Genomic DNA, 26,639 nt, shown 5'->3' with positions numbered 1-26,639 from the left:
CAAAATTCCTGTGTACTTTAATAATCTTTACAGGCTGGCTGGACTTGTCTACACTGCACCAATGAGAGGAATTTCAAGGGCACAAATGAAGCTAGTAATACTTATATATGTAGGGAGATTAGTAAGTTTTCTAATTTGCTTGGTATTGAGAGCTGGATTTTTACAAAATTGCTCAGTGAGAAGACAGGGTTCTTTCACACTTGGTGACATTTGATAATATATTAGGAATACCACCACCATAGGTAAGGATGGTTTTCCCTTTCAGTTTCTTACTCCCTATCTTAATCTCCTACATCTGTAAGAAATGAGGGGTATGCTGGGCAGCCAGGGTGGCTCAGTGGTTTAGCGCTGCCTTCGGCCCAGGGCCTGATCCTGGAGACCTGGGATCGAGTCCCATGTTGGGATCCCTGCATGGAGCCTGCTTCTCCCTCTGCCTAAGTCTCTGCCTCTCTCTCTCTGTCTCTCATGAATAAATAAATAAAATCTTTTTTAAAAAAAAGATATGAGGAATATGCAATGCTACTATAAACTACCCCTCAAAGTACAGTCCATGAATTAGCAGAGCCAGCATACCTGGGACTCAAGACCCACTCCAGATCTCTACCTCTGAATCTATGCTTAGCAAGTGCTCCAGTGGCTTAAATGGACATTAGTGTTTGAGAAAGCAGTGTGACCAACCCTATCTTTTATGTGCAGTTGAAATGTCAAAACCAGTTATGTAAGATTCAATCACTTTCTAAAATGACTAGAGGGGATTAGTAAAAAGAAGCATAGATTTTTGGCTTATAAAAAGAAGTCCACATATATTTAGGAAAAGAGGAATACAACATATTTTAGTAGAGCTGTTAAGACTCAAATATGCTGTATCTCAAAAACTTAAGTTAGCTATACACATTTCTTTGACAGTGTTTCAATGCTGGTGCCTTAAATCCAATAACAAGATAATAATTTTCTTACTTACATATATGTCTAGGAAAACTCAGACTTCTCAGAAATCTGAATTCAAGTGATAATGTTCTTATAATATGCCAGAATACCAGAAATCAAGTTATTTTTACTTAGAGAAACAAAGAAACAACGAAGGAGGCTTGAAATTTAGTTTCTTTGTATCATCTCTCCACAAAGAAAGAATTACATGGAGTTCCTTTTCTTGCAAAAAAAAAAAAAAGAAAAAAAAAAGGATGCTTCAAGATAATGGGAATCCAGGTGGGAGGGCAGTCCTGCTGTTTCATGATTTTTTTTCTGGGGGAGACTGAGCATGTTCACCTTGCCATTTTAGCTGGTCTCTTGTCACAGTACCCAGCAGGAAAGGATGGGCAGCCTCCAGCTGAGAACATGTGTCCCTGATTGCTATATGGACGCTAACCACCATTTGCTATTTTAAAACAGTGTACTAGAAGAGAGTGAATTGCTTTTGGAATACAAAACAAAGCTAGGAAGGCAGTTTTTCTCCATCTCTATCTATATGGCAAATATGCATATGCAATATTTTTAAAAAAATTTGTGCTGATTGCTTCTAAGGTACTACATTTCATACCTTACCAGATATCTGTTTTCACCTGATAAATGAGTACTTATTATCTTTGTTTTAGCATATGTTTTGCTTATTTATCTCAGGCAAAAAAGAAAAAAAAAAGAAAAAAGTTCACTGGCTACCTACATTGTACAAAGTGCTGGATTAAGTGTTACAGCTGACATTATGATAAGACACAGCCTTGCAGGGGTGTTTCCCTGTTCACATATTTAAAACTGGACATCACTGGAGATCCCAGTATCGCAGTCCAGGAGTTAGCAAGTTAGCAACCAGAGAGATGTTGCCCCCATTTCCACCCAGGGGACATCCAGCAATGAGAAGAGACACTTTTTTGTTATCATAACTAGGGGATGTTCCTGGGACCTGGTGGGAGGGATGGTACTACTAAATATTCTGAAAGGAATGGAAGAGTTCCAACAAAGAACTGTCCAGTCCAAAATACCGTTCATGGCGGGACTGAGAAACCCTGCCATCATCCAAGGAAACACCAGAAGGATTCATGCTGCATTTTAGTGGTTTTGCCCAATCCTGAGACTGGGGACTAATAAGCAACAGTTGCTGACATCTCAGAAATCTTGAGTAACCACCATTAAATTCTAGAACAGATTTAGTGATGAGATTGTCTAAGGAGGGCTTTCTATTTTTCTATCATGAAACATTAGGAATTCAGACAGACATGCAGGGAACACAAAATTTCTGTCCATATTCTGTGATACACTCATATTCTGTCTCAGAAATTATATCCAAGAAGAATATAGGTAAATTTAAGAAAGAGAGACAACCCTATTCTCAGTTAAATACTCAAACCATCTTACCATTATAAACTAAACACAGTGCACCTTTAACAAATCTTTGTTCTAAACCCCTTTAACCATCTCCAGGGTCTCTTAAATTTTATTTACTTATTTATTTTTAAAAGTTTACTTTATATTACTTATATTTTCTTTTTTAATAATCTCTACACCCAACAGGAGACTCAAAATCATGACCCTGAGATCAAGAGTCACATGTTCTTCTGATTGAGCCAGTAGGTGCCCTCAGAGTCTCTTAATTTCTAAAATTTGGGCTTTTGCTGTCTCAAAGACTGAAGGGTTTTAGTAAGCATCTCTTTGATGTGAGATTCAGTCAGCCTCACCTCACCTGGATCTCTTGCACTTCTAACAAAACCCTAACAGGTCAGACATTGAAGTGGCTGGAAACCTGTGATGACTTTTGAGAAGGGCAAAGTGGTTAACAGCCAAGTGAAAAGAGGTGTTTAAGGCTGTATTTCACCCTGCTTAAAATCTCCAGAAAGCATTTTTTCTAAAAGGGAACTACAGATTTCCATTAAAACCCATGAATCTGTAACCTGCTTGAGGAAATCTGAGCCTCTACTCAGTGAAGCATATAGACTGGCTAAAAAGCCATGTTTCTGAAAATGACATGATGTTTAAATGAATTGTTCTCTCACTTGTGGGATTCTTTTATTAGGTTTGATTTTTTTATTGCAAACTCCATGCTGTGTAGATACATGCAATTGTTGTGTCTGGGGCATTTGTATATTTTTTGAACAGCAACTGATTCGGGGAAAAATATGAGAAAGAGTAGCACTTTTTTTTTTTTTTTTTAGTCTGGTTTCTGGACTTGAATTGGAATGAAATTCTTTTTATTTTTAATAGATTGCATTAAAACACCTTTGGCTGATTACGTCCATTCTAACATTGAGCCTTGACATAAACAGTGTAGGAATGGAACATGAAAAGTACAAGCCATGAGCATGACTAGTCACGTAAAATATCAAACAAAATGAGGATCAAAAGCATAATTTCCTATCTGGGTACAAAGATCTTTGGGAATATCCTAAACCATACTTTATGGTATGCAAATTATATCTCAATAAATTTGTTACTGAAAAAATAGGAAATTATATACGTATACACACACAGTTTTTTATATATACACACACTTCCTCATTCTGACATGCTAAGCAAACTACCTGACAAGGAGTTTGGTAAGCAAACTTTCTGAACTGGGACCATCCAGCTATATGAAAAGAAGCTGTCAGTGCCATGCTAGGTCTCTATCAAAGTGTAAACCAAACACCTCAAAATTAATGGCTGTCATGCCAGGGACACAAAGTAACAGGCTGCCACCTGTCACATCTATGCCCAGTGCCAGGATGAGTTTGCTCAACATCATTAGGAAGGATGCTACATTCTGATCCTGAACAGGGGTGTATCTTACTTGGCCTTAGTTGTAACACTGAGGTAAAGGCTTCTTCTTCTTCCCTTTGCCTTGTTCCCAAATACAAACAGATTTATTTTCATTTTTGGACAGCATGTTGCTCTGAGGCCTCCGACAAAGTTTGTGAGCACATTTTCACATTCCTAAGTCAAGCTCAGTTTTCCCCCAAACTTTGTAAAAAGTTAAAGATGAATGAAAAGCAAGACTCCTATTTGTGAATTACAGGACAGCTTGTTTAAGCGTCACATCCAGTACAGGCAGGTAACATGGAGTTAGGAGCATCAGGCGAAGGTCTGGATCCTCTACCTTGGAGATCAGTGCAAGCCACTCTGATCTACTGATGACAGTTCTCGAGTTCTTTCTGTTTGGTATTCCACACACTGGCAAATCTCAGTGCTTCTTGTAAAATCAATCCCATGTCAACTTCTCATCAAAGTCTTTGTTAAAACTTCTGTCTCCAGGCTGAGCGGTCTCCTTCCTCTGTGGGGCCAGAAGTTCCTTACCAGCCAGGTCCAAGAGACTTGTGTCTCTCCCCAGCAGGGAGTGTGCAGGAATGGCCAGAACAACATGAGTGGGCTACCGTATTCCTACTCCTGTGTCTCCACTCACCAGGACAGTGCGCCCAGCATCGCAGAGTGTCTGGCTGATGCTGGTGGAACATACAGCGGTAAATCACGTGGTGCTTGTTCCCAGATTAATGACTCCCAGAGGGAGAAGAGAAATAATTTAATTCTGCAGAGTTCAGTTATCTAGCTCAAGGCAAGCAACATTAGACCAAACTTTTTAACTTCATCATCATATGCGATGCTTAAAGAGCTACCTGTATCACGGTGTCTCTGTCCATTTAATAGATGAACTTCCAGCAGGTTCAAAATACCCGCAAGAAATGAAACACTATCTTGAAATGCAGTAGCATTTAATCGTATCTGGGTTTAATTTTCAGCTAGACATAAAATTTAACTGTAGGCATTTTATTTTTTATTTTTTTTAACTGTAGGCATTTTAATATACAATGTATATTCATAAAAAATATTTTAACCAAGAAACTGAGTTTAAATTGTTATTCTTAATATACGTCTATAAATATCCCTCTTTTATACCAACATAGATGGATACATATTTATGCTTTTTATAGTTACAAAACCCCAATCTATTGGATTACCTTTGGCATTTCTAATTAGTAATAAATGTTAGTTCTCTGAAAAATCAGAATTATGCTTATAATTGTGAAAACTATAGAAGTTTAGGTTAATTGAACACTTACGGTCTACCAGGAACTGTGTTACCTGTTTATCACAGATTACACTTCATGAATCTTTACAAAATGATTAAAATAAGGTAGGTATTGTTAAACCCCACTTTACAGAGGGAAAGCAGTGGGATTTGAAGGTTGACTGATACAAATTTACATGGTTAGGTGACAAGAGCTGGGATTTGATTCTGGGCAACCTGTACTTTTAAAACAAACCAAACACAATGTGCCAGGCATTATTGTAAATGCTTAACAAGGATCAGATAACATAATTTGTTCAACAAACATGAATCATTCTATCAGCATCTATATTGTACACATGAAAAAAGACTTACCACGGTTACTTAACCAGCACAAGGCCATAAAATCACTAAAAATTCTCCCTTGAACACTATATTAGTCTGCCTCTTAACTAAAATAAAACTACCTTAATGAAATTACCTTGGTATGGTAGTATCTGAAACATAAAAACTTTCTAATATATTTTTTAAAATATTATTTGAGAGAGAGAGAGAGAGAGAGAACGAACGTGGGCAGGGGGAGAGGGAGAGAGAGAGAGAGAATCTCAAACAGGCTCCCTGCTGAGTGTGTGGAGCTCAACATCAGGCTCGATCTCGTGACCCTGAGATCATGATCTAAACCACAACCACGAGTTGGATGCTTAACTGAGACACTCAGGTGCCCCTTCTAATAGTTCTCGCATGACCCATATACCAGGGGTTTTGTATAAGGACCCAGTTAGTATATACTTCCAGCTTTGCAGGCCATATGGTGTCTCTTACAACTACTCCACTCTGCCTCTGTAGCATGAGAGCAGCTACAGATGGTATGTAAACAAATGAGATTGGCTGTGTCCTAATAAAACTTTTATATTAGAAAACAGGCGATTGGCCATATACAGCCCATGATCATAGTTTGCTGACCCCTGATCATCATCATTATTATTTAAATAACAATTCTGAAATTTAGGAAATGTTCAGTGTGAAATAATATAATGAATATATGACTAGAGCAAAGGGATACACATCTACCAGGGAACACAAGTTAACTGAGCTAGTAGGTATTATAAATAAAAGGAAAAGGAAAAAAAATTGACATTAATGAAGTAGAAATACACTGGCCCATGTGGATCTAAATGCTGGCTTTACCACCTCCCACCTTTGTGACCATGGATAATTAAAAAAAAAAAATTCTCTAGGCCTTAGCTGTAAATGTAGATATAAAATTTCTCTCACATGGCACAATTACAAGGATTAAAAGATAGAACTGACTGCTCTAGAGTGGTTAGCAACTCCATCTTACAACATAACCAGCTCCCCACTACACCTTCCAGGGTAGCAGGGTGCCTGGCGACCAGAATGGGCACAAGGAATATTTGCTGAATAAATGTGCACATGCCAAAAAACAAATTAATTGTAGATGGACAAAACAGGCTAGAATAAATCAAAGACTGTCATTTATTATAATACCAAAGTTTAATCAGAGTTTAGAATCCATGATTGAATCAGAAATTGCCCTGACATCTTGGATTATGAAGTGTTATCCCTTCTTGAATCACAGAGAATTAGGAGCAAGAATCTAATATACTGTTGTTTTACTCAAATTGGTATTGGCTTATTCCACTGGATCAATATCCAAGTTTTTCTGAAGTACCAAAACCAATAAATCCTAAAGCCAGATGGATATACCACTGTGTTGTTCACTTTTTCCTCTGGAATTGGTAACAAAGTTAGAACTGACATCTTCTACTTCAGCATCATTGATTCTAATATAATACAGCTGAAAATTTTATGACCATGCCAAAATGACCTATACTTTCCTTCTCTCCACCTATTTCTTTCAAATTTAAACAGGTTACAGAATGATCGAGCTTTTGTTATGAAGCACATTAGGAATTGTATTAGTAGCAATATGTTGGTAATGAAGAAACAATTTTCTTATTAAGTATGGTTGTAAATCACATTTTCTCTCAGATACTGAAACATTAACATTGAAAACTAGATTGTAAGCCTCTTTTTCAGTATCTCATCTTTGCAAGTCACTTCTGATTATTATTTGCAGCACGAGAGCAGGATACTTATAAGTAGAGTTTTATAAAGTCAGCAATTGGGTATGGCACTGCTGTTGTCTTCATCAGGGAAGAGTTAGCTGGGAATAGAGAAAACTATCTGACATGGAACCGACATACTGTAACATGTTGCTTTCCCACAAAGACTTGCCTCAATTACACTTCTGTCCATTCAGGAGTCTTACATGGGATGAATGGATTCCTATGGATTCCTATTAAATCCTCTTCTCTTTCTAGCCTTAACAACTGTTACTGAAAATGACCACATTGTGTGTTTAGAAGGTCACTGTTACTGCTCTTTTTGCCATAAACATTATTAACTTGTTATCTTTTAGGGCTAGCTTCTTTAAAAAAAAAAAAAAAAAGCAAACAAACTCCCTAGCTTAGAGATTGTTATAAAAAATTATCTTTTAATTGCCTTCATCTTCCTGTAGAAAATACTGTAACCTGTGCCCCTCTGTGTTGTATCTTAGCTAATAACGCCACAAGCCAAAGAACTGGACTTATTTAGAACATAACAAGACCATATTATCTCAAGAGAACTGTGTCTGGGTTTGGAATATTGGCATAAGTTTATGTGGCATTTTCTCATTATACTGCATAAATTATGTTATTCCCTGTTCACCTATGCCCTCACAGCAGTAACATCATAACAAAATCTCTTCATTGTTTCTCCCCAAAATCCTCAGCACATGGCAGGTCCTAAAGTGATCATCACCCTCAGCTGATGCTCATACTTGCCAGCTTGGCATTAAAAGCCTCCACATTTTAGCCCCAACCTGATTTTCCTGTAACTCTCTTATGTAAGACATCTGCTTTTATTTAAATTGGACTGACCTTGTCTCCCAAATATGCCATGTACCTTCCCATGGCAAACCCGTCTTGCTGTCTTGACTGACTCTAAGGTACACTAGAATAAAATCCATCAGTAGGCCTGCTACAAGCCCTTCTACTTCTGGTTCAAATGCCACCTCCTCTGTAGACCCTTCTCTGATCAGTCTCTTACTCTTTGAAGTAGGCTCTGGGCACATACTTTTAAACACAGACTGTGTTTTTTAAACATGACTGTGTGTTTCTTTGATTTAAATTTCCTACCAGACTTTAACAACCATGAGGGTCGGCTGTGTTCTCATCAGAGCATCCACCAAGCCCATCAAAATGGCTTATACCCAAAAAGTGATCCAAAAACTAATGCTGAGTAAGTAGGCATTTATTATGTAAACAGCTCTCCTGATGGAGATCACAAGAACTTCAGAGCCACTACAGAATACTAGCTGCTATAATTCGTAGTCACACATCATTTAGGTTTCAAGAAGAGAGGCTCTGAAAAATCTGTCCTTTCCCTCCTAGGAAAATAGAAGCTAACAAGTTCATTTTAGCCAGCTCTGCCACAGATGGTCCTAAGAGTCACATGAAACTCACTTTGGGAAGGGATGCTTCAGGGATTGAAAAAAACCATGGCTCAAACAAAAGGTGCACGTACTTAAACGTATACCTGCTTATACGAGCCCTTGTGTGCTAAATGCAAGAAGTGATCATTAAGTAGGGAACGATAAAATTAAACTATCTTTTACTATATTCTTTTAAGAATATGCGACTCTTTCAATGAGTTTTAAGTTAACTCTGAGTGTTCAACTCAGAATGATCTTTGTTTTAAAAACTATGGGTTAAAGAAACACAGAACCTCAAAAACATTATTTTAAGTGAAAGAAGCCAGACACGTAAGACCATGTACGACCACGCTTATATTAAATGTCTAGAAATGGCAAATCTGTAGAGACATAAAATAGACTGATTGTTGCTTAGGGCTGGCAGTGAGAACAAGAATTAACTGAATGGTTGTGAGGAATCTTATCAGGATGATGAGAATGTTCTAAGACTGGATTATGATGATGGCTGCATAATTTGGTAAATTTATTAAAGCCTCTGATTTATACACTTATATGCTGAAAATGAGTGAATTTTATATGTAAATTATACCTGAATGAAGGTATAAAGAATGCAGTGAATGGAAGAAGATATTACAGTGATCATTAGATATCTACTTAAGGCAGAGAGAAAGTAACCCATTTTAAGCTCCAATTTAACAACAGAGCTGAACTCATTTTAACCTTAATAAAAAGTGAGGAAGACTTATGATTTCTAACATTTGTGGACAGGCTTTGAAAGTACTTAAACACATTAAAACTCCATCCATCCGTGTTCACCCAGCCTTACTCTCTGACCAACTTTCATCTTTTGCAAAACAAATGCATAAATCGTTAAGAAATGTAACCCGACAACTCACTAGTTGCTATAATAACATTTGGTTGTTTGATGTAAACTCAATGCTCGCTTTTGTTTCATGGAGACAAAAAAGGGAAGTCTGTTAGTTCATTCACGCCACAACATTCTTAATAGGAGTATTAATTAAACAGAAGAAAAAAAGTGCTAAGATGTTAACACTGTACCTACCTTTCAAAGGAAGCACTGTCACCCCCCCCCCCCCGCCCCGCAACAGAACAGTGTAAAGACAATACAAAAATCATCCAAGGTAAATTTCACAGCAAAAAAATAATGTGATAACTTACCAAATGTTCTTCTTCTTTAATGGACTTTAATTCCAACTACTCACTCCACTAAAATTTAGGGATGCTTCTGCATGATACTACACAAAAGCTAGTCCTTGCCCTGGAGGAGCTCAGAGGCCAGGTGGTGAAAGAGGGAACAGGTAGTAAGAGTAGAATGAATACCCACTGCCAAGGGAATACCCAGGAGGTCACCTAACTCAGCCTCTTCCAGAAGAGATGGCACCTGGTTAGGGGTAGTTTTGCAGAACAAGCTGTGGGGTGCCAAGCAGCATATACAAGGCATGGAACAGGCTGCCAATCAGGATTTCACATTATTGGAAATGAACTGTCGGACTGCTTGTCAGGCCGAAGAGAGTCTAACAAGCATACGGCTTGTTACTTTGACTCTTACTTCTGGTTGGGGAAGGCTGTGGTGGTGGGCTGGATGGAGATTTCAAACCACGTCCCCAACAGAGGAGATCCAAGCACACAGCGAATTACCTCGGACCACCTCTTCCACTGACTCAGTGGTGGTGGTGGTAGTCGTGGCGATGCTGGTGGTTCTCTCTGTGGCCTCTTCGTAGGGTTCTTCTGCCTCTTCCTCTACCTCATCGCCATCTTCGTCATCCTCATCATCTTCAGCTTCCTCTTCCTCAACATCAGCCACTTCTTCTTCCTCCGCTACTTCCACTACTTTGTCTTCACTGGAGCAGGAAATAAAAATAACAGGAAGAGTCAATCAAACAAATTTCCGAAAGGGGGAGAAAATCAACATCAGAGGATTTTGGTAATTTGAGAGGGAATGTGGTATCGAAGAAACACACAAGGCCCGAAGCAAGCAGTTCCAAGTATGAATCCCAGGCTCAGAAGATCTACGGGCTCTTTGTTTTTGTTTGTTTGTTTGTTTGTTTGTTTGTTTAAAAATTTTATTCCTTGGGGCACGTGGGTGGCTCAGTGGTTGAGCCTTTGCCTTTGGCTCAGGATGTGATCCCGGGGTTCTGGGATCAAGTCCCGCATTGGGCTCCCTGCAAGGAGCCTGCTTCTCCCTCTGCCTCTCTCTGTGTCTTTCATGAATAAATACATAAAAATCTTAAAAAAATATTTTATTCCTCTATTGCAGAGAGAGAGAATTAGAGCACGAGCGAGGGGGAGGAGAGAGGGAGAGGGCGAAGCAGAATCCCCAGTGAGCAAGGAGCCCAACATGGGGCTTGATCCCAGGACCCTGGGGTCATGACCTGAGTTGAAGGCAGACACTTGACCCTCTGTGCCCAGGTGCCCCAAGTCTACAATGTTTTACCCCTGGGCACAGCTCTTCTTAGTTTATATAGTTGCAAATTGGAATACCATGATTCTAATTATATGATATTCTGGAAGAGGCAAAAATTATGGAGACCGTAAAAGGATCTCAGTGGTTCTTGGGGGAGGTGGGGTCAGGGTGAAAAAGGGAAGGATGAACAGTGGATTTGTAGAGCAGTGAAATTATTCTGTATGATACTTTAACAGTGAACACAGGACACATACATTGGTTGAAACCAACAGAACTGTACAACACAAAAAGTGAACTCTAATAATTTATGTATCAATATTGGATCAGATGTACCACACTCACGAAAATGTTCACAACAGGAGAAATGTGGGAGTGGGCAGAGATGGGGGAGAAGGGAATTCTCTGTACTTCCTGCTCAGATTTTCTGTAAACCTAAAACTGCTCTAAAACAAAATAAGAAAGACTATCAAACAGGATCGAGGAAGGAGGATACCCAAACTGAATTTGCTGTATGGGGATGACTTCTCATAATGTAATATGAAAATACCACACAGCATCTGCATGGTAGATACTCAATTACTTAAGTAAGTACTTAAGGTGGAAACGGGTTCAAATATTGCTGCTCAGAGTTTTAGCTGGATATGGACGAGGAAGAAGATACTGGTGTAGATGAATCTGTAATGTCCAGAGGTCAGAGACACCTACTGAAACTATACAGCAGTGCTTCCTACCTTTGCTTATTGTGTAAACGCTGTAGGATATCAAGTATTTCAGTGGTTCTCAAATGTCGGCGATGACCAGGATCACTTGGAAGGCTTACTGAAACACAGAGCATCAATCCCCAGGGTTTCTCAATCAGTGGGTCTAAGATGAGGCCTGAGAATATGCATTTCTAACAACTCCCTGGGTGACACTGATGCTCAAAGTCAGAGGATGATATTCTGAGAACCAATGGAATACGCAATCCTGCGAAGAATGGTAGGGAAGGGGATCAGCAATAATATGTAGGACATTAAATATGTATATACTGATGCACAGTGGTGAGTAATAAATCAGCACACTTTGATGGAAGGAAGAAAGAAGGGTATGTCTGGAACAAATTAGAAAGCCCTAGTAAGATATCCTTGTGGAGATTGTGTACCTGCAGTGCAGACATGGTGGAGAGCATTTGAAAGATGATACATGAAGACAGGAACTAAGTGTTCAACAGTAAAAGTATGTATCATATGCCATCTGGCCCGATAGAAGAAATACAGGTTTCATCCTTGCTCAGATCACAGAAACAAGAGACAAAAGATCGAGATGTGGTGGAAGGCTTCAACCTACAGAGCATCTGCCATAGGTCTCATTAAACAAGAAGCACCACAGGAACAGCACTGAGGGCTGCCACGCTGACAAGTTTTCCCAGAAAAAAAGAAGTGGAGGAGGTGCTGATTATTACCCCACGGCTGACTCTCGCCCAGAAGCTCGAGAACCTGGAGAGTTTGTGTGAGTCCCACTTGGAGCCTTGGTACGCTCCAAGCGAGCTGGGCAGTGGATAGGAAGTCAAATTTCAAACATGTTAAGGAACAAGAACAGTAGGATTCCATGGTGTGGGAAGACAGAAAAGAAGATGGCAAAAGGCTTCCATAAATTGAACCAGAAGGACAGCCACAAGTAATTGTGCTGAGGATAAAAAGAGAAAAAGATAGGTAAGGAGATGAATATAGCACTAGAAGGAATTCCTTTAATCAACTGACCCATAATTTAAGGAACTTTTATAGACATTCTATAAAAATGTGTCCAGTGTGCCAAGGGGAACACCTTTCTAATTTTGATTAAATATGATGCAGGGATAATAAATCACCACATCCAACGTTGACGCATGTGGCTAGAGAAAAAAGAGAGACTTACTAAGCAGAATAAATAATTTATTAGTGTGTTAATAAATGAAGTGTAATACAGAGAAGACCCTAACCAGTTATTTTAACATTTAAGACCAAGAAGAAAAAGGTAAAAAAGGGAAAATGTTGGCACTGATAATCAGATAGGTAGGTATAGACCTTCATCTGCTTAAAGACAAATGGGGTACAATCTTATTTCCTGATTGTCTGGATTCCTGCATAAAAGTCTAATCGAGGCAACATTTCCAAAGAATTCTGAACTTAACTGTTGCTCACATGCTCCAAATTTTACCCAACATACTGCCTCCTCATTTTTCTACAGAATCTCAATGTTTTACTACTGTGCACAGAATAATGATCTGCTGTGTGCCACCAGCCTGCTTCTTCTCTTCCGTATTCAATCAAATTACAGGCTCCAATATTATTACTTAGTTCTCTAAATTAAGTAGAAAATTGAGGTAAAGCCAGGCAGAAAAACCGAACCAAACCAGTATTCTCCTTAAACCATGAAGTGTGCATGCTGTCTTGCAGCACAGCTGGAATGACAGGGCCCCAGTATGTGATCTGGGGAGTAGACAGCAGTGTGCTTCAAGGTGGGCCAGTACAATTAGGACTGTGGGTACCCCTGGGAACCTCCCTCAACCTCCCCTGTTATGACCTAAGGCTCCAGACAGAAAACGTGCTTATGCAGAGAGCGAGGTTTCAAGTGATCTGCGTTCTAGCAGGTGTCTAGCCACACACACACACACACACACACACACACACACGGTGAAGTACACACCCATCATCCATCACTGCATCTGCCTTTGCAATTTAGTGGCATAATAACAAGGAACAGAGATACATAATAGTTCAACTGGCTGAGGAATTAAATTACTCGGCCTAAGAGAACTCAGGTCCAGTTCTTATTACCATGGCTTTGATTTCTGGAATTAAATTTAGATGTCCAAGAATTCAATTATCTATTTGGATGCTATTAAAACAGCAGCATGCAGTTATGTTGGAGTGATGCTGGATCTTCCCAAAGAATGTCAAACGCACCAGCATGACGCTGCCAACCCCAGATTCCACAGATAGCAGGGAACACAGAAAGGGGAGAAAGATTTACTCTTCCACGAACCCTGCGACCGCCGACGGCTTTGTTCTGCGTTGTGATTGAGGCGAGCTGGTTTTGGGAAAGCTGCTCGCGGTGCAAGGAAATGCCAAGGAGGGGCCAGTGGATGGAAGTGTGAGGCTGGGCGTCGTAATATCCTTGTAAATAATCAAAGAACTCAAAAGAAAATAATTCATTGGTAACGCAGTGGAATATTCATATCACATTCACACATCTTAGCGTCTGTCAATTTACAGTAGACAGCTTTTAAGGCTTTTAAAGTCCAATCATGAGAAACACTTCTAAAGAGTGAGGGAGAAATGCTGATCATCTCAGGAGCATCTGACTTTAATGAGAAGGTTAAAGGATCGGAGGGACAGGTCTAGGAGGAAATAAATCTCTGATAGTGAAATTTTATGTGTCAGCATGCAAGAGTTTACCCTGATGAAGGATATGCTCCATCACAAAGGTGACTCTCCTTGTGCTTCTAAATAAAAGCTGACCTTGACAGATTCTACTTTAAAGTGGTCGCCTCCCCGAAGTTCCCTTCAGATAGGGAAAAGATTTCAATTTGCATACCAGTTTTAATTCCTTTTGAATCATGCAAAACAATTCACTACCTGCCTTCTCTAAAAGAGCTATACTTACTCTTCCATAATGTCTGCTAAGACTGACTTTCTGCTGCCATTTCTAGGACAAAGGAGAGGAAGCAACACGAAGAAAGTGGTGATTGCTGGGGGTTATGTGACTTGGAGGAACCTGGGACTTGAACCCCAAGGTGGGGAGGAGGATTTGAATTCAATTCCAATTCCCAAAATGGAGCACCAAACCAGGACCACAGGGCCTGGCCTCCCCAGGAAGATGCTCACATACAGGCATCTTTATTGAACTAGAAAGGGGAAGAAAGCATCTATCTCCCAGAGTCAGGAATAGAGACAGAAGACAAAGTGAATTTTTCAAAAGGTGAACAAGCTGTTTTCTTCTCTCTGTTCCAGTCCTTGGTCCTCCCAGAATTTATCCTGGAGGGTTCCATGGCCAGAAGAGTCAATGTGTTCCAGGAGAATGCACTCTCTGAAACACTGCTTTGAAAATCAGGAAAATTACGGGGCACCTGGGTGGCTCCGTGGTTGAACATCTGTCTGCCTTTGGCTCATGGGGTCGTGATCCCAGGGCCCTAGGATCGAGTCCCACGTCAGGCTCCCCACAGGGAGCCTGCTTCTCCTCTCTGCTGCCTATGTCTCTGCCTCTCTGTGTGTCTTTCATGAATAAATAAAATCTTATAAAAAAAAGAAAATTAGGAAAATTAGAAGTTGCCAAGAAAACATGAGAAAAGATGAAAGAATGGAAGCTTATTCTTCATGGTTCTGAGTAAATGATTTGAGAGGGGCAGCTCTGGGTAAGAAAAAGCCAGTATCTCTCCCATCTAAAGGCACTGTTAGAAGGCAAACCCAACTGGACACCCAGCCTGATTACATCCATGTAAACTGTGAAAACAGGCACCCCTCCATGCTGCTGCCAGGGTTCAGAGGACGTGCTGCATTTTGGCAGGAATGGGACAGAAGGGGGTGATCGGCCAGGCTGTGCAGGGACCTGAGGGTCAGGGTCTCCGATGTGTGTTCAGTTTTGAAAAGCCATGGAGCTGGGTGCCTGTGTTATGTGCACTTCTCTTTTGTAAGTTATAGTTCAGCAAAAAGGGGTACAAGGGAAAGGATACTTCTACTGTATTGCCCCACTCTTCTTGAATATTCTCACGAATGAGCTAGAATAAAAGCTCTGTTAAGTTGATAAAATTGTATTTTCAGGGCCTCCAAATCTGAAAAAAATACACTCCACTACAAACCCTTAATCCCATTAGGGCACAAATTATGCAGGTAGGAGGCAAATAATAGTAAGTATGACGATGATGGTGATAATGTTAATGGTATGTGGATATAAAGTGTATACTTAAGAATTACATATAACAACACATGTATCAATCTTATCACTATTGAAAATCTTTCACTATATGAAGGGAATACAAATAATTATGCATATATACATATAGATGTACATATGCATAAATATATACCTATACATGTATATACATATGTATGACTCCTTCAACCACGGCCTCCCTAAATAGGTTGAACTGGTTAAGTAATTAATTCTACAAATTAATTAATTCATTAATACGGATATTTTGTAAATGAATTTGAGGCTCACATAGGATTCAACCCACCATATGTTGATGATTACCAACTTTAATGTACTACTCAAATCTTTCCTGCCTATAGGTGATATCATGTAAAAATAATCCCTACAGATTTCTCTTTAGTAGTCTACTGAGTTTCAGTATAGTTGTTTTGATGACATTCCTCAATATGTAGTGTTAATTTTCCATTTAAAAGATCTGAGAATTTGATTAGCCTTTTCTCCTGAAGAAATGCATTGTGGCAGAAATTGCTGGTCAGCTACCCTGAAGCCATATCTAACTCCTTTCTCCCATCCTTTCTTCGACCAGAGGAAATAAGAAAGCGAACATTCCATGCCCTATCCTCCTTGCAGATAGCGAAGGCCATGTGACTGCCATGTCTCTGGATAATCAGATGCCAGAGGACATCTGCTTGGGCCTCTAGTTGGGGTTTCTATGAAGGTTTCACTTTCCAGATGAGAAAGCTCAGCATACTGAGTAGTTCGGGGTGCTTTTGTTCCTTTGACCTCCTTTCCACTTTCTCCCTGGAAGAGCAACAGCCGTCCATCGACGGTTAGTTGATAAGCATTCAGATGGAGAAGCTGATAAGGACAGTGGCCTGGATAGATACAAAAAGGTCACATCTGGGCATCCCTGCACCAGCCCATGGTTCCCTACCACTAATGACTGGGTTTTCAGTTATTTGCAGTTAAAAGCATTCCTTGCAGATGGTTCAAATGCTTCCCCCAGACTCCAGGTTATGGACTGTTGTTTAAGGGAGAGAAGGACAAAACTGAGACACCAAAGGTTCATGACTCAGGTATTAAGGGTGAGATACAGACAACCTTACTCTGAAATGAGAATGTGTTATTATTTTACACATTTAACCGGAATGTCTCTTCTGGGCAAGACAATCTACACTTAGTACTATATGAGTAAGACATACTGCCTACTAAATGCTTTAGAAATTCCAAGGGGAAAGTGATTCTGGTGAGCTAGAATTGTGTGAGCTGGCAGGATGTGAAGAGTGGGTGTGAGGATGTGGGAAGGATATCCATATAATGCACAATCAGAAATAATGAACACATAAGCTTTACTGTAACAGAATACAACATGGTACTGAATCTTAATAGTGAGGTATACTAAATTGCAGAGATCAAGCATTCAGGTACTTGTTCTTTAGTCAATGGAGAGTTAAGTATTTGAGTTGAAACAAATGCACACCCGTTGTTAATGAGCAAAAAAAGGATCATGCATTAATTCATCCATCCACTGAGCCAATCTATTAGATGCTTCTCTATGCCACATACTAGCCATTCAATTAACAATGTTTATGGGGCTTTTGCCAAGTGCCAGATGCTATTCCAGACACTGATGGTGGACTTCTGAGCAGGACAAAGACTCTACTTTCCTGGAATACATTTTAGTGGGTGAGGCACATCCACAATAAATAGGAAAAAAAATAGAAGTATACAGGGAAAGGAAAGGGAGCTATAACCAGGGACTATAGTACATGTGTGGGGCAGGGAATGGGGGCAGCATTTCAGATAGGATGGTCAGGGGAAGGCCATCAAGACACAGAAGGCTGAAAGGGTCAGGATGGGACAGGAGAAAGAGCAAGTGCCAAAGGCCCTGGCATGTGGGCAGGCTTAGTATTATGTAGAGAAAGCTGGTGAGCTTAGGGGGCAGTGGATGAGGGGGGAAGTGTGAGTTAAGGTGATGGAGACACACAGGAAGGGTGTGACACAGTAAGTCCATGCTGGTTATGTTAAGAAACAGCAAGTTTATTCATGTGCAACAGAAATGACTCAGTCAGATTTAAGTTTTAAAGATGGCTCTGGTTGCTGAGTGGACAGGAGACTCTAAGGAGACAAGAGTAGAAGCGGGGACATTGCTTTGGGAGAAATGCTGGGGAGCAAGGGTTACTCATGGGGCTAACAGCCAAAAGCACAGACAATGACATCATCATTCATATAAATGTGACATAACTATGGTGATAACAATTATGAATAGCTAGGAGACCCAAAAGAGTTAGGATCTGATCAGACCTGGAGTGTACAGCAAGGTACCATGAGGAAGAGATGACTGAAGTGTGATCTATAGGAGGCCAAGGTTAATGAGGTCTGGGGGTAAAGACCACTCTCCACAAGACAGGGTAGGCAAAACATATGCAAAGGCACCATGGTAGGAGGGAGGAAAACCTGATTCTGAAAGAGTCGGCTTACAAGAGCAATGAGAAACCAAAGAAGGACAAATGGTCAATGGCTCATGCCTTCTTTTTACACATTACCTGGCCCTTTTCAGAAAGTGTGCTGACCCCTTGCATAGGAGGTGGTCTATGGGGTGAGGTGGGTATGGAAAGAATGTACAACTATGTTTTGTCCTGATTTGAAATGAGATAGAATAAAACCAAGTGAACAGCATCTAGGATGTCCTCAGTTCTAAAATTCTGGAGCAGAAACAACAGTGATCCCGGCTTCTTGCCATCTTAGGAGCCAACAGAACACAGCATCCGAGGAGACAGGAAACCTTGCAGCACTTATGAACTCTGGGGCCAGCCTGCCTGGACTGGAATCCTGGCTTTGTGACCTTGAGCAAGTTAACCTTTCTGTGCCTTCTGGTCTTCACCTATGAAATGGCAAACTTTATAGGAGCTACTTCCACTCACAGGGGTATGATGAGAAATTAACTGGGTTAGTATTTGAAATGCACTTAGAATAGCACCTGACCCAGCATGAGTAGCAGGTAAGATATAACAAAGCAAAGGTCACACACAGTACACACACAGTATGTGACACACAGAATATCTCACATTACAGCAACTGAAAAACAGTTCAAAATAATACGTGTTAGGGATGCCTGGGTGGCTCAGTGGTTGAGTGCCTGCTTTAGGCTCAGGGAGTGATCCTGGAGTCCCAGGATCAAGTCCCACATTGGGTTCCCTACATATAGGCTGCTTCTCCCTCGACCTGTGTTTCTACCTCTCTCTCTGTGTCTCTCATATAAATAAATAAATAAATAAATAAATAAATAAATAAATAAATAAATAAATAATTTTAAAACAACAACAAAACAAAATAATACATGTTAAATGAATGAATGATAGGACTAAATACCACTGAGACAGTCTTCCAGAACACTCTGAGTTGGTGTATTCTATGACAGTTGCATAGTTTGATTTCTTCTTTATTAGAAAGCATAAAAGGGGGCACCCCGGTGGCTCAGCAGTTTAGCGCTGCCTTCAGCCCAGGGCCTGATCCTGGAGACCCAGGATCAAGTCTCAGGCTCTCTGCATGGAGCCTGCTTCTCCCTCTGCCTGTGTCTCTGTCTCTCTGCCTATGTCTCTGTCTCTTTCTCTCTGTGTCTCTCATGAATAAATAAATAAAATCTTAAAAAAAAACATAAAAAGGTCAGATGTTAGGTAATCCTAGAAAAGATTTTAAGAGAATACTTAATCTTTAACGTAAAAAAAAACTCCTGTTATAGACTGTATTTTTGGAATTCTTGTACCACCTGGCACAATGATATTAATAGAATACCACTACTGAATCCAGTATTAAATTCACGTATATATTGGCTCCTAAGGTCTTTGCCAATACTAAGAATAAAACCAACCGCATTCACTAAAAGGTGCCAGGCAGGAAAGAAAATTGAAGCAAGATTACAAAAAGGGTGGTTTAGTGTAAAATCAACTTCTCTTCAGCCTAGGCTATAAACTCTGCCCTGTTTGATTTAGTGAATTTTTAAAGTATGAGGCTGAAATCAGCAGAGATAAGAGACGCAATCCAAGCATTGGTGTAAACTAGTAGCACCTGGGTAGAATGTGTGACAAACAATTTGTCTTTTCTCTGCTATCCTACTACATACTCCTAAGAATATTCCAGCAACAGAGCAAAGCAATCTAAGTAATACCCCTAAGACATGAGGCAAATCAAAGGCTGGAGAAGAGCTCATAGAAAATTGCCATAGCTTCTTCGGCATGCTGGTGTCAGGATATAAAAAAGGCTGTTCCAAATCCTAAGTGTTAAGGATGTAAGATGCTGGGGCTGGTACTGAATAGAATTTGGTAGAAAAATGAGGCATGCAGGCCATTTCTGGGGCTCAGGGAAAATCTGATGATGGACTCAATATCTGATAACATTAAAAAATCATTGCTAATTTTGTGGGTGAGATGGTATCACTTGAGCTCTGCAGAAAAATGTTCTTAGATTTGAGAGATGTAGAAGTAGTATATTTGCTGCTCGAATTTTAAATCATAAAAAAGTCTGCTGAAAGGGGAAAAATGATATTCTGGCAAGACTTAAGAAATATTAAGTTTAGCATATAATTATACTAAAAAGCTAAATTGCTTTTTTAAAGACTATCTTGGAGGCATGAAAAGCCATATATAATCAAAAGCACACTTTTTTCCTGACAGCTTTATGAACCAACGAGGATGAGGGAGAAGCACCTCAGGTGATAAAAAGTTTCAGGGTCATTTAAAACTCTTGATAAGTGAAACCCAGCCTTGGTTAATCAGCTATGCCAGTAAACTTGGAGCACATTCCTCCTACCTAAAGACTTGGCTGTTGCTAAGTACGGGTGATCTGCATACGTTTGGGGTGAAGAGCTGGAGTTATATGCTCTTTAGCCATTTTAACATATTTGAGTGTGAACCAGGTTCCAAAAGGGTCTGTTCCACACTTGGAGATTATCTCTGGTAATGAAACAGACACAATTTCCTGCCTTCTTGGCACTTTTAGTCTGTTAGGGGAGAGAGGTGACAATGTAAGGACCACGGCAGAGATGTTATAGCATGTCGCAGGTGACAAGTACTATGGGGAAATATGAAAGCAGGAAGGCTGGATAAAGTATGTGGAACTGATATTTAGGAGGCCTGATATATTATTTTTTTAAAGTATCTGTAGTTGCTATCTGGAAATCTGTAGAGTCAAAATAACAAATGCTAACACTGCGTGCCCAATGTAACAAATGGAGAAGGTACAGGGCAGTAAAAGGAATGTGGAAGCATTACTTTTTAGGTTAAGTCACTGATAACAGCTGTTTTGAAAATGCCCTTTTTCCTAAGGAAAAATTACCCTGCAGTACACTGCAGTTCACTCCTCGTTCTGGTTCTCTGGGACTGACAGAGCAGGGAACAGTGGGAATTAAAGGCACGTTTTTGGAAGCCACCTACCAGCTATGGTGTGACCATGACCAGTGACTTATCCTGCTGTGAATTAAGCTTCTGTATCTTTATTTACTTATTAAAAAAATATTTTATTTTTTTATTCATGGGAGAGACACAGAGAGAGGCAGAGACATAGGTAGAGGGAGCCTGATTCAGAACTCGATCCATGGACCCCAGGATCACGACCTGAGCCAAAAGCAGATGCTCCACCACTGAGCCACCCAGGTGCTCCAGTTTCTGTATCTTTAAAATGGGATGATAACATTACTGACCCCAGGAGATGCCGTGAGCAGTTAATGTATGCCAAGCACTGAGAAGCACACTACAAATGCTAAAGGTCATACCTAACTGCTGTGATTAGACTATGGCTTAAATTTATGCATGACAAATATAGGGTTTTTCCCCCTTTTAATGTTATAAAGTTTTGAAAATGGTGTAAATAAAAGTTATCATTTGTTCTTCTTATGTAATATTTTCCTTGGGGTTTATTGTTTTAGGGGGGAAAAAAAAACCTACAGGGAGTGTCTGCAGGAAGCACAAGCAGCTCAGTGTAGTCAGGGGAAAGGAGCGGGTGGTGGGAAGGGAGGAGAATGCAGACCCACTACAAAGGACCACATCTGAAAAGGCTACGGAGCTTGGCCTCATTCTACTAGTGATGCAGAGCCTGGCAGAGGAACTCGAACAAAGGAGCTGCAAAATGAGTTGTATTTCAGTAAGCAGGAGCTGGCGAGCAGAGAGGTGGGGGGAGTCCCAGGCGGGTGTGGGGGAAGGCTTTCCAGAAGCCTGACCAAGGAGGACGAGGGGGGGTGGTGACAGCTTACCGAGGGTGAGGGGGATACGGCAGAAAGAACGGGACAGGGCAGAAAGGAGATGCACAGGGCCAGCCTGTACCATGATGCAAGACGGTGTTGTAGAGGCCTCCAGCCTCCAGCTAGAAATAAATGACTAGAAATTTGGGCCAAAAATATATAGACCTGGTAGGCATGGTTTTTCTATCTCCATTAGGTAAACAGCAATGCCCACTTTTGTTGTTGTTTCCTTAACACTCAAGAGCTATCGTTTCTCTTCGACGTGGATGGAACTGGAGGGTATTATGCTGAGTGAAATAACTCAATAAGAGAAGGACAAACATATGGTCTCATTCATTTGGGGAATATAAAAAATAGTGAAAGAGAATAAAGGGGAAAGGAGAAAAAATGAGTGGGAAATATCAGAAAGGGAGACAGAACACGAGAGACTCCTAACTCTGGGAAACGAACTAGGGGTGGTGGAAGGGGAGGTGAGCGGGGGGGTGGGGGTGACTGGGTGACGGGCACTGAGGGGGGCACTTGATGGGATGAGCACTGGGTGTTATTCTATATGTTGGCAAATTGAACACAAATAAAAAATAAATTTATATAAAAAAAAGAGCTATCGTTTCTGAGACCACAGGTAATGCACCAGAACAGCCACTCATTTTCTGCGCTGCTCACATGTCCTGCTCGGATATCCTATGTAACTAGAAACAGCAGCTCGCCTTCTGAGGTCTAATTACGCTGTTCTTTCCTGCTTCTCTTCTTTCCCCACAAGAATAACTCAAGCTGCTTTCCAATTCAGTGATCTACGTGAAATGTTCCCCAAGGAGATGTTTTCTGTATCGTTTAAAGAGCCTAATCGGGAACAGCCTACTACATTGAAAACAAGACCATTCGAAGAGTCATTCATTCATTCATTCATTCATTCAACAAATGCTAGTGGATATCAACTATGCACCAGGCATTCTATCAGAGCTGAGGCTCTAGAAGAGAAAAGGATATGATCTCTGCCTTCAGGGAGCCTACATTCTATTAGGGGAGAGAAAGACAGCCAACAGATACAATACTAACAGGTATAGTTCACATCAGGATGAAGTACACAGGCTGCCAAGATCGGGAGGAGGGTGTTTGCAAAGCGGTTAGGGGAATTCATCTTGAGAACATGATAGTGAAGATGAGGCTATAAAGATTTAAAAAGACACCCAGAAAACTGGGGAAACCACTGTGGGGAGATTCAGCAATTGTCGGGTGGGGCAAGCCTGCTATGTTTTGGATGATACAGGGCAATGGGAAAAGAAAGAGGTACAAAGTGACCTTGGAGAGATGCAGAGAAGCTGGGTCAGATACATATATATATGGTGGAAAGACAATGGGAGCAGAAATCAGCGGAATACTGCAGTAACTGCAGCAAGAAATAACGGTACTAGGCTTATACTAGAAAAAACGGAGACAAGTGCATGAATCCAGAATGGGCAGGATTTGTGGCAAAGGTGACACGAGTCCAGGTTCTTTAGCTGTAATTTCTAAGAGAGTGCATATTGAGAGAACCAAGGTGGAGATGGGGGTGGAAATTAAGAACTCTCTCTTGGACACAGTAGGAGACTAATGCATCTATCTAGCCTTAGTTCTTCAATCTTGCCATATAGATCCTTAGCTTCCCACCTGCAGGACTAAGCCTAGCTAGCCAGGGTTAACTAAATATAACTAGTATTATAACGTCAGGGGTGTAGATTACAGCAACCAAGAAAGGGCCAGTAAAGGAAAAACTATAATAATCCAAGAGAGAGAAGCAGAGTTGAGAATTTAAAAGCAAAGCAGGGATCCCTGGGTGGCGCAGTGGTTTAGCGCCTGTCTTTGGCCCAGGGCGCGATCCTGGAGACCCGGGATCGAATCCCACATCGGGCTCCCGGTGCATGGAGCCTGCTTCTCCCTCTGCCTGTGTCTCTGCCTCTCTCTCTCTCTCTCTCTGTGACTACCATAAATAAATTAAAAAAAAAAATTAAAAGCAAAGCAAAAGAAAACAACAGTGATGTCAGGATAGCTACAATGAAGCAAACAAAACAAACAAACAAAAAAAAATTCTAAAGCCTGGTGCAAAGAATATATAGGAAAGACAGACTGGAAACGAAGACAAACCAGTTATAAAAGAAAAAGGGCTTCTGAGAAAAAGTGAAGATAATCGGTTCTAAGGGCTTATTAACATTAAGGTGCTTTATACAGAAATTTCTATCCTATGGCTATTTAGGTTCCTGAGCCCAGAAGCATCTGGGTCTGCCTGCACTGATACTTTGATTAGGCAGATAAAGAGGTTTTGAGGAAACAAACTATGTTATTCATCTGTCAACTAATACCAATGACAGAGCAAGAGCATATTCAGCCCTACTAACAGGTCACAGTCAAAGGCTACGGATGTAGTAAATACCGTTCCAAACAAAGATGCAACATATAGAGTCAATTTACCAGTGTGCATGCTGGGAAAGAACATTCTCCAAGTGGGAAGAGATGAGAAAGGCCACCTCGTTATGAAAGTTCTGTGCATGTAAGTGCTGCTGTGCTAATAGTGAGTTGGACATGATGCTAGACTACATAGAGACATGCAATGAAGTGTGGTCTCAGCATCCTGCTCTCTGTGACTGGTGCTACTATCATCAAATCACTTTTTTTAAAAAAAGATTTTATTTACTTATTTATTTGACAGAGAGAGCACAAGCAGAGGGAATAGCAGGGGGAGGGAGGGAGAGAAGCAGGTTCCCTCCAAGCAGGGAGGGATCATGACCTGAGCTGAAGGCAGATGCTTAACTAGCAACCCAGGCACCCCTCATTAAATTACTTTAAATGCAATGTTGCCGTTCTGTGACTTCCTTGTAAACATTTGTGTAAAACCTAAGTGCTTCATTACCATGTCGACATGTGTAGGACTTTTCGGCTCCAATTTTCCAATATCAGACACTATAAAATTCTCTCCTGAGAACCACTTGAGGCTAACTTATTACTACTCAAGGGATGTATAAACATTAAAGGGGAACAAATGAATGGCATGTTCCAAGAGGTAAAAGATTAAAACGCTGATATAGCTTCCCTTCCTTATTAGTAAAGTTTAAGATGTCATCATTCTTTTAGAACTACTTCTGAATACAATTTACGTATAACATTGAAGGTCTTCAGATACACAGAAGTTGAGAATAAAATGACTTTACTGCTATTTGAGAGCTTACTGAATTTCTATTTAAAATGTCCAAAAGAACCTAAACCAATTCCACATGATTTTTTTTTAATATTTTACTTATTTATTCATGAGAGGCATAAGAGAGAGAGGCAGAGAGACAGGCAGAGGGAGAAGCAGGGTCCCTCAGGGAGTCCAATGCGGGACTCAATGATCCCAGGACTTCGGGATCATGACCTGAGCCGAAGGCAGATGCTCAACCACTGAGCCACCCAGGTGGCCCTCCACATGAAGTTCTACAGCCATTTTCTAATCGTAGGGGAAAAAATATCACATTTCCTAAAGTTTTGCTTCCCTAAAATAAAAAGGACTCCTACATATGTATTTAATTTCATAAAACCGTAATATGATTGTTTGCTACCAAAACCTATTTTAATAATTTTCAACTCCATCAAGTATGGAAAGTGCTGAAGTCATTATCTATTAGTATTGGTTATAATTATTACAAGACCCACAATACTTTTTAAAGACCCAATTAAGAAGGAACATGTTACAACAGCCATGATTATCAAAACCAGAGGTGGGAGATGAGTCATTATACCCTAAGGAGAGCTTTTCTAGTTGACTATGGGAGGGTAGGCTGACTTAGGAACCAGCAGCCCCACCCTGGCCTGCCTTCCCTCCCTTATGATTCCACTCAATGTACCACAAAAAAGCCCACCGAACATTTTAGTTTTAACACACTTCCGTATCTAAGCTTTAACTCTGTTCTAAAAGCAAGTACTAGGATAACAGGTGATAGCAATTTCCCCCATGTTAGATGTAAAGAAACCAGCTCAAGAAAATTTTACTAGGTTCAAAGCATACTTTAAAACCTTTGAAGACACTTCTGAAGCAAAAATCATCTTAAGGAGCAAGTCTGTTCTTTCCCAGAACTCTTTGGGTGTGTCTATTACATTGGAGTTCTGTTTCCCCACCATGTCTTTTTATGCAGATTAGCCCTACCATCATTTAATGACTATAAATGTAATAGTGTCCTCTCCATCATGACGCCAATCTCTTTTCCAGTCTGATAGCTAGCGTTATGTTAACATTTTTAGTACCCAACAACATTAAGCTCCTAACTCTTGGTATTGGAGCAGCTGACGAAAGAGGTAGCAAATTACTGCATGTTTCAATGACACAGCTATGGCTTTCCATACCCGGCTGGCAACAGGTTGCTGAGCAGAAAACTTAGGAAGACCAAGTTTAAACAACAGTACAATGGTTTCATATGAAAAGTAAAATTTCAATTACAGGACAAAAGGACAATACAAGAGCAAATCATTTATATAGCCTAATTACCATTGTTCTCAATAAGATGTTCTCCTATAACTATATTTTCAAGTAACTTCAAACACTATACTGTACTTTTTAAATATCTTTGGACAGATTTTCCCAGAATTAGGCATTATACCTTACTAAAATAATTTA

The 26,639-nt window shown here is 40.3% G+C and overlaps 1 protein-coding gene across 7 annotated transcripts in view; it reads right to left on the bottom strand.

Annotated features, from left to right (window-relative positions):
• Positions 1–26,639, bottom strand: part of APP (amyloid beta precursor protein) — a 263,371-nt gene that overhangs the window by 109,364 nt on the left and 127,368 nt on the right. For all 7 annotated transcript variants that reach the window (XM_025995690.2, XM_025995686.2, XM_025995687.2 and 4 more), the window contains exon 6: positions 10,128–10,330. In XM_025995690.2, coding sequence (XP_025851475.1) covers positions 10,128–10,330 — 203 coding nt within the window. The remainder of the gene's footprint in view (positions 1–10,127; positions 10,331–26,639) is intronic.

The sequence above is a fragment of the Vulpes vulpes genome, chromosome 15, assembly GCF_048418805.1.
Source record: "Vulpes vulpes isolate BD-2025 chromosome 15, VulVul3, whole genome shotgun sequence".
NCBI lineage: Eukaryota > Metazoa > Chordata > Mammalia > Carnivora > Canidae > Vulpes > Vulpes vulpes.
The sequence above is the reverse complement of the archived record's forward strand: the minus strand, read 5'-3'. Positions and strand labels throughout refer to the sequence as shown.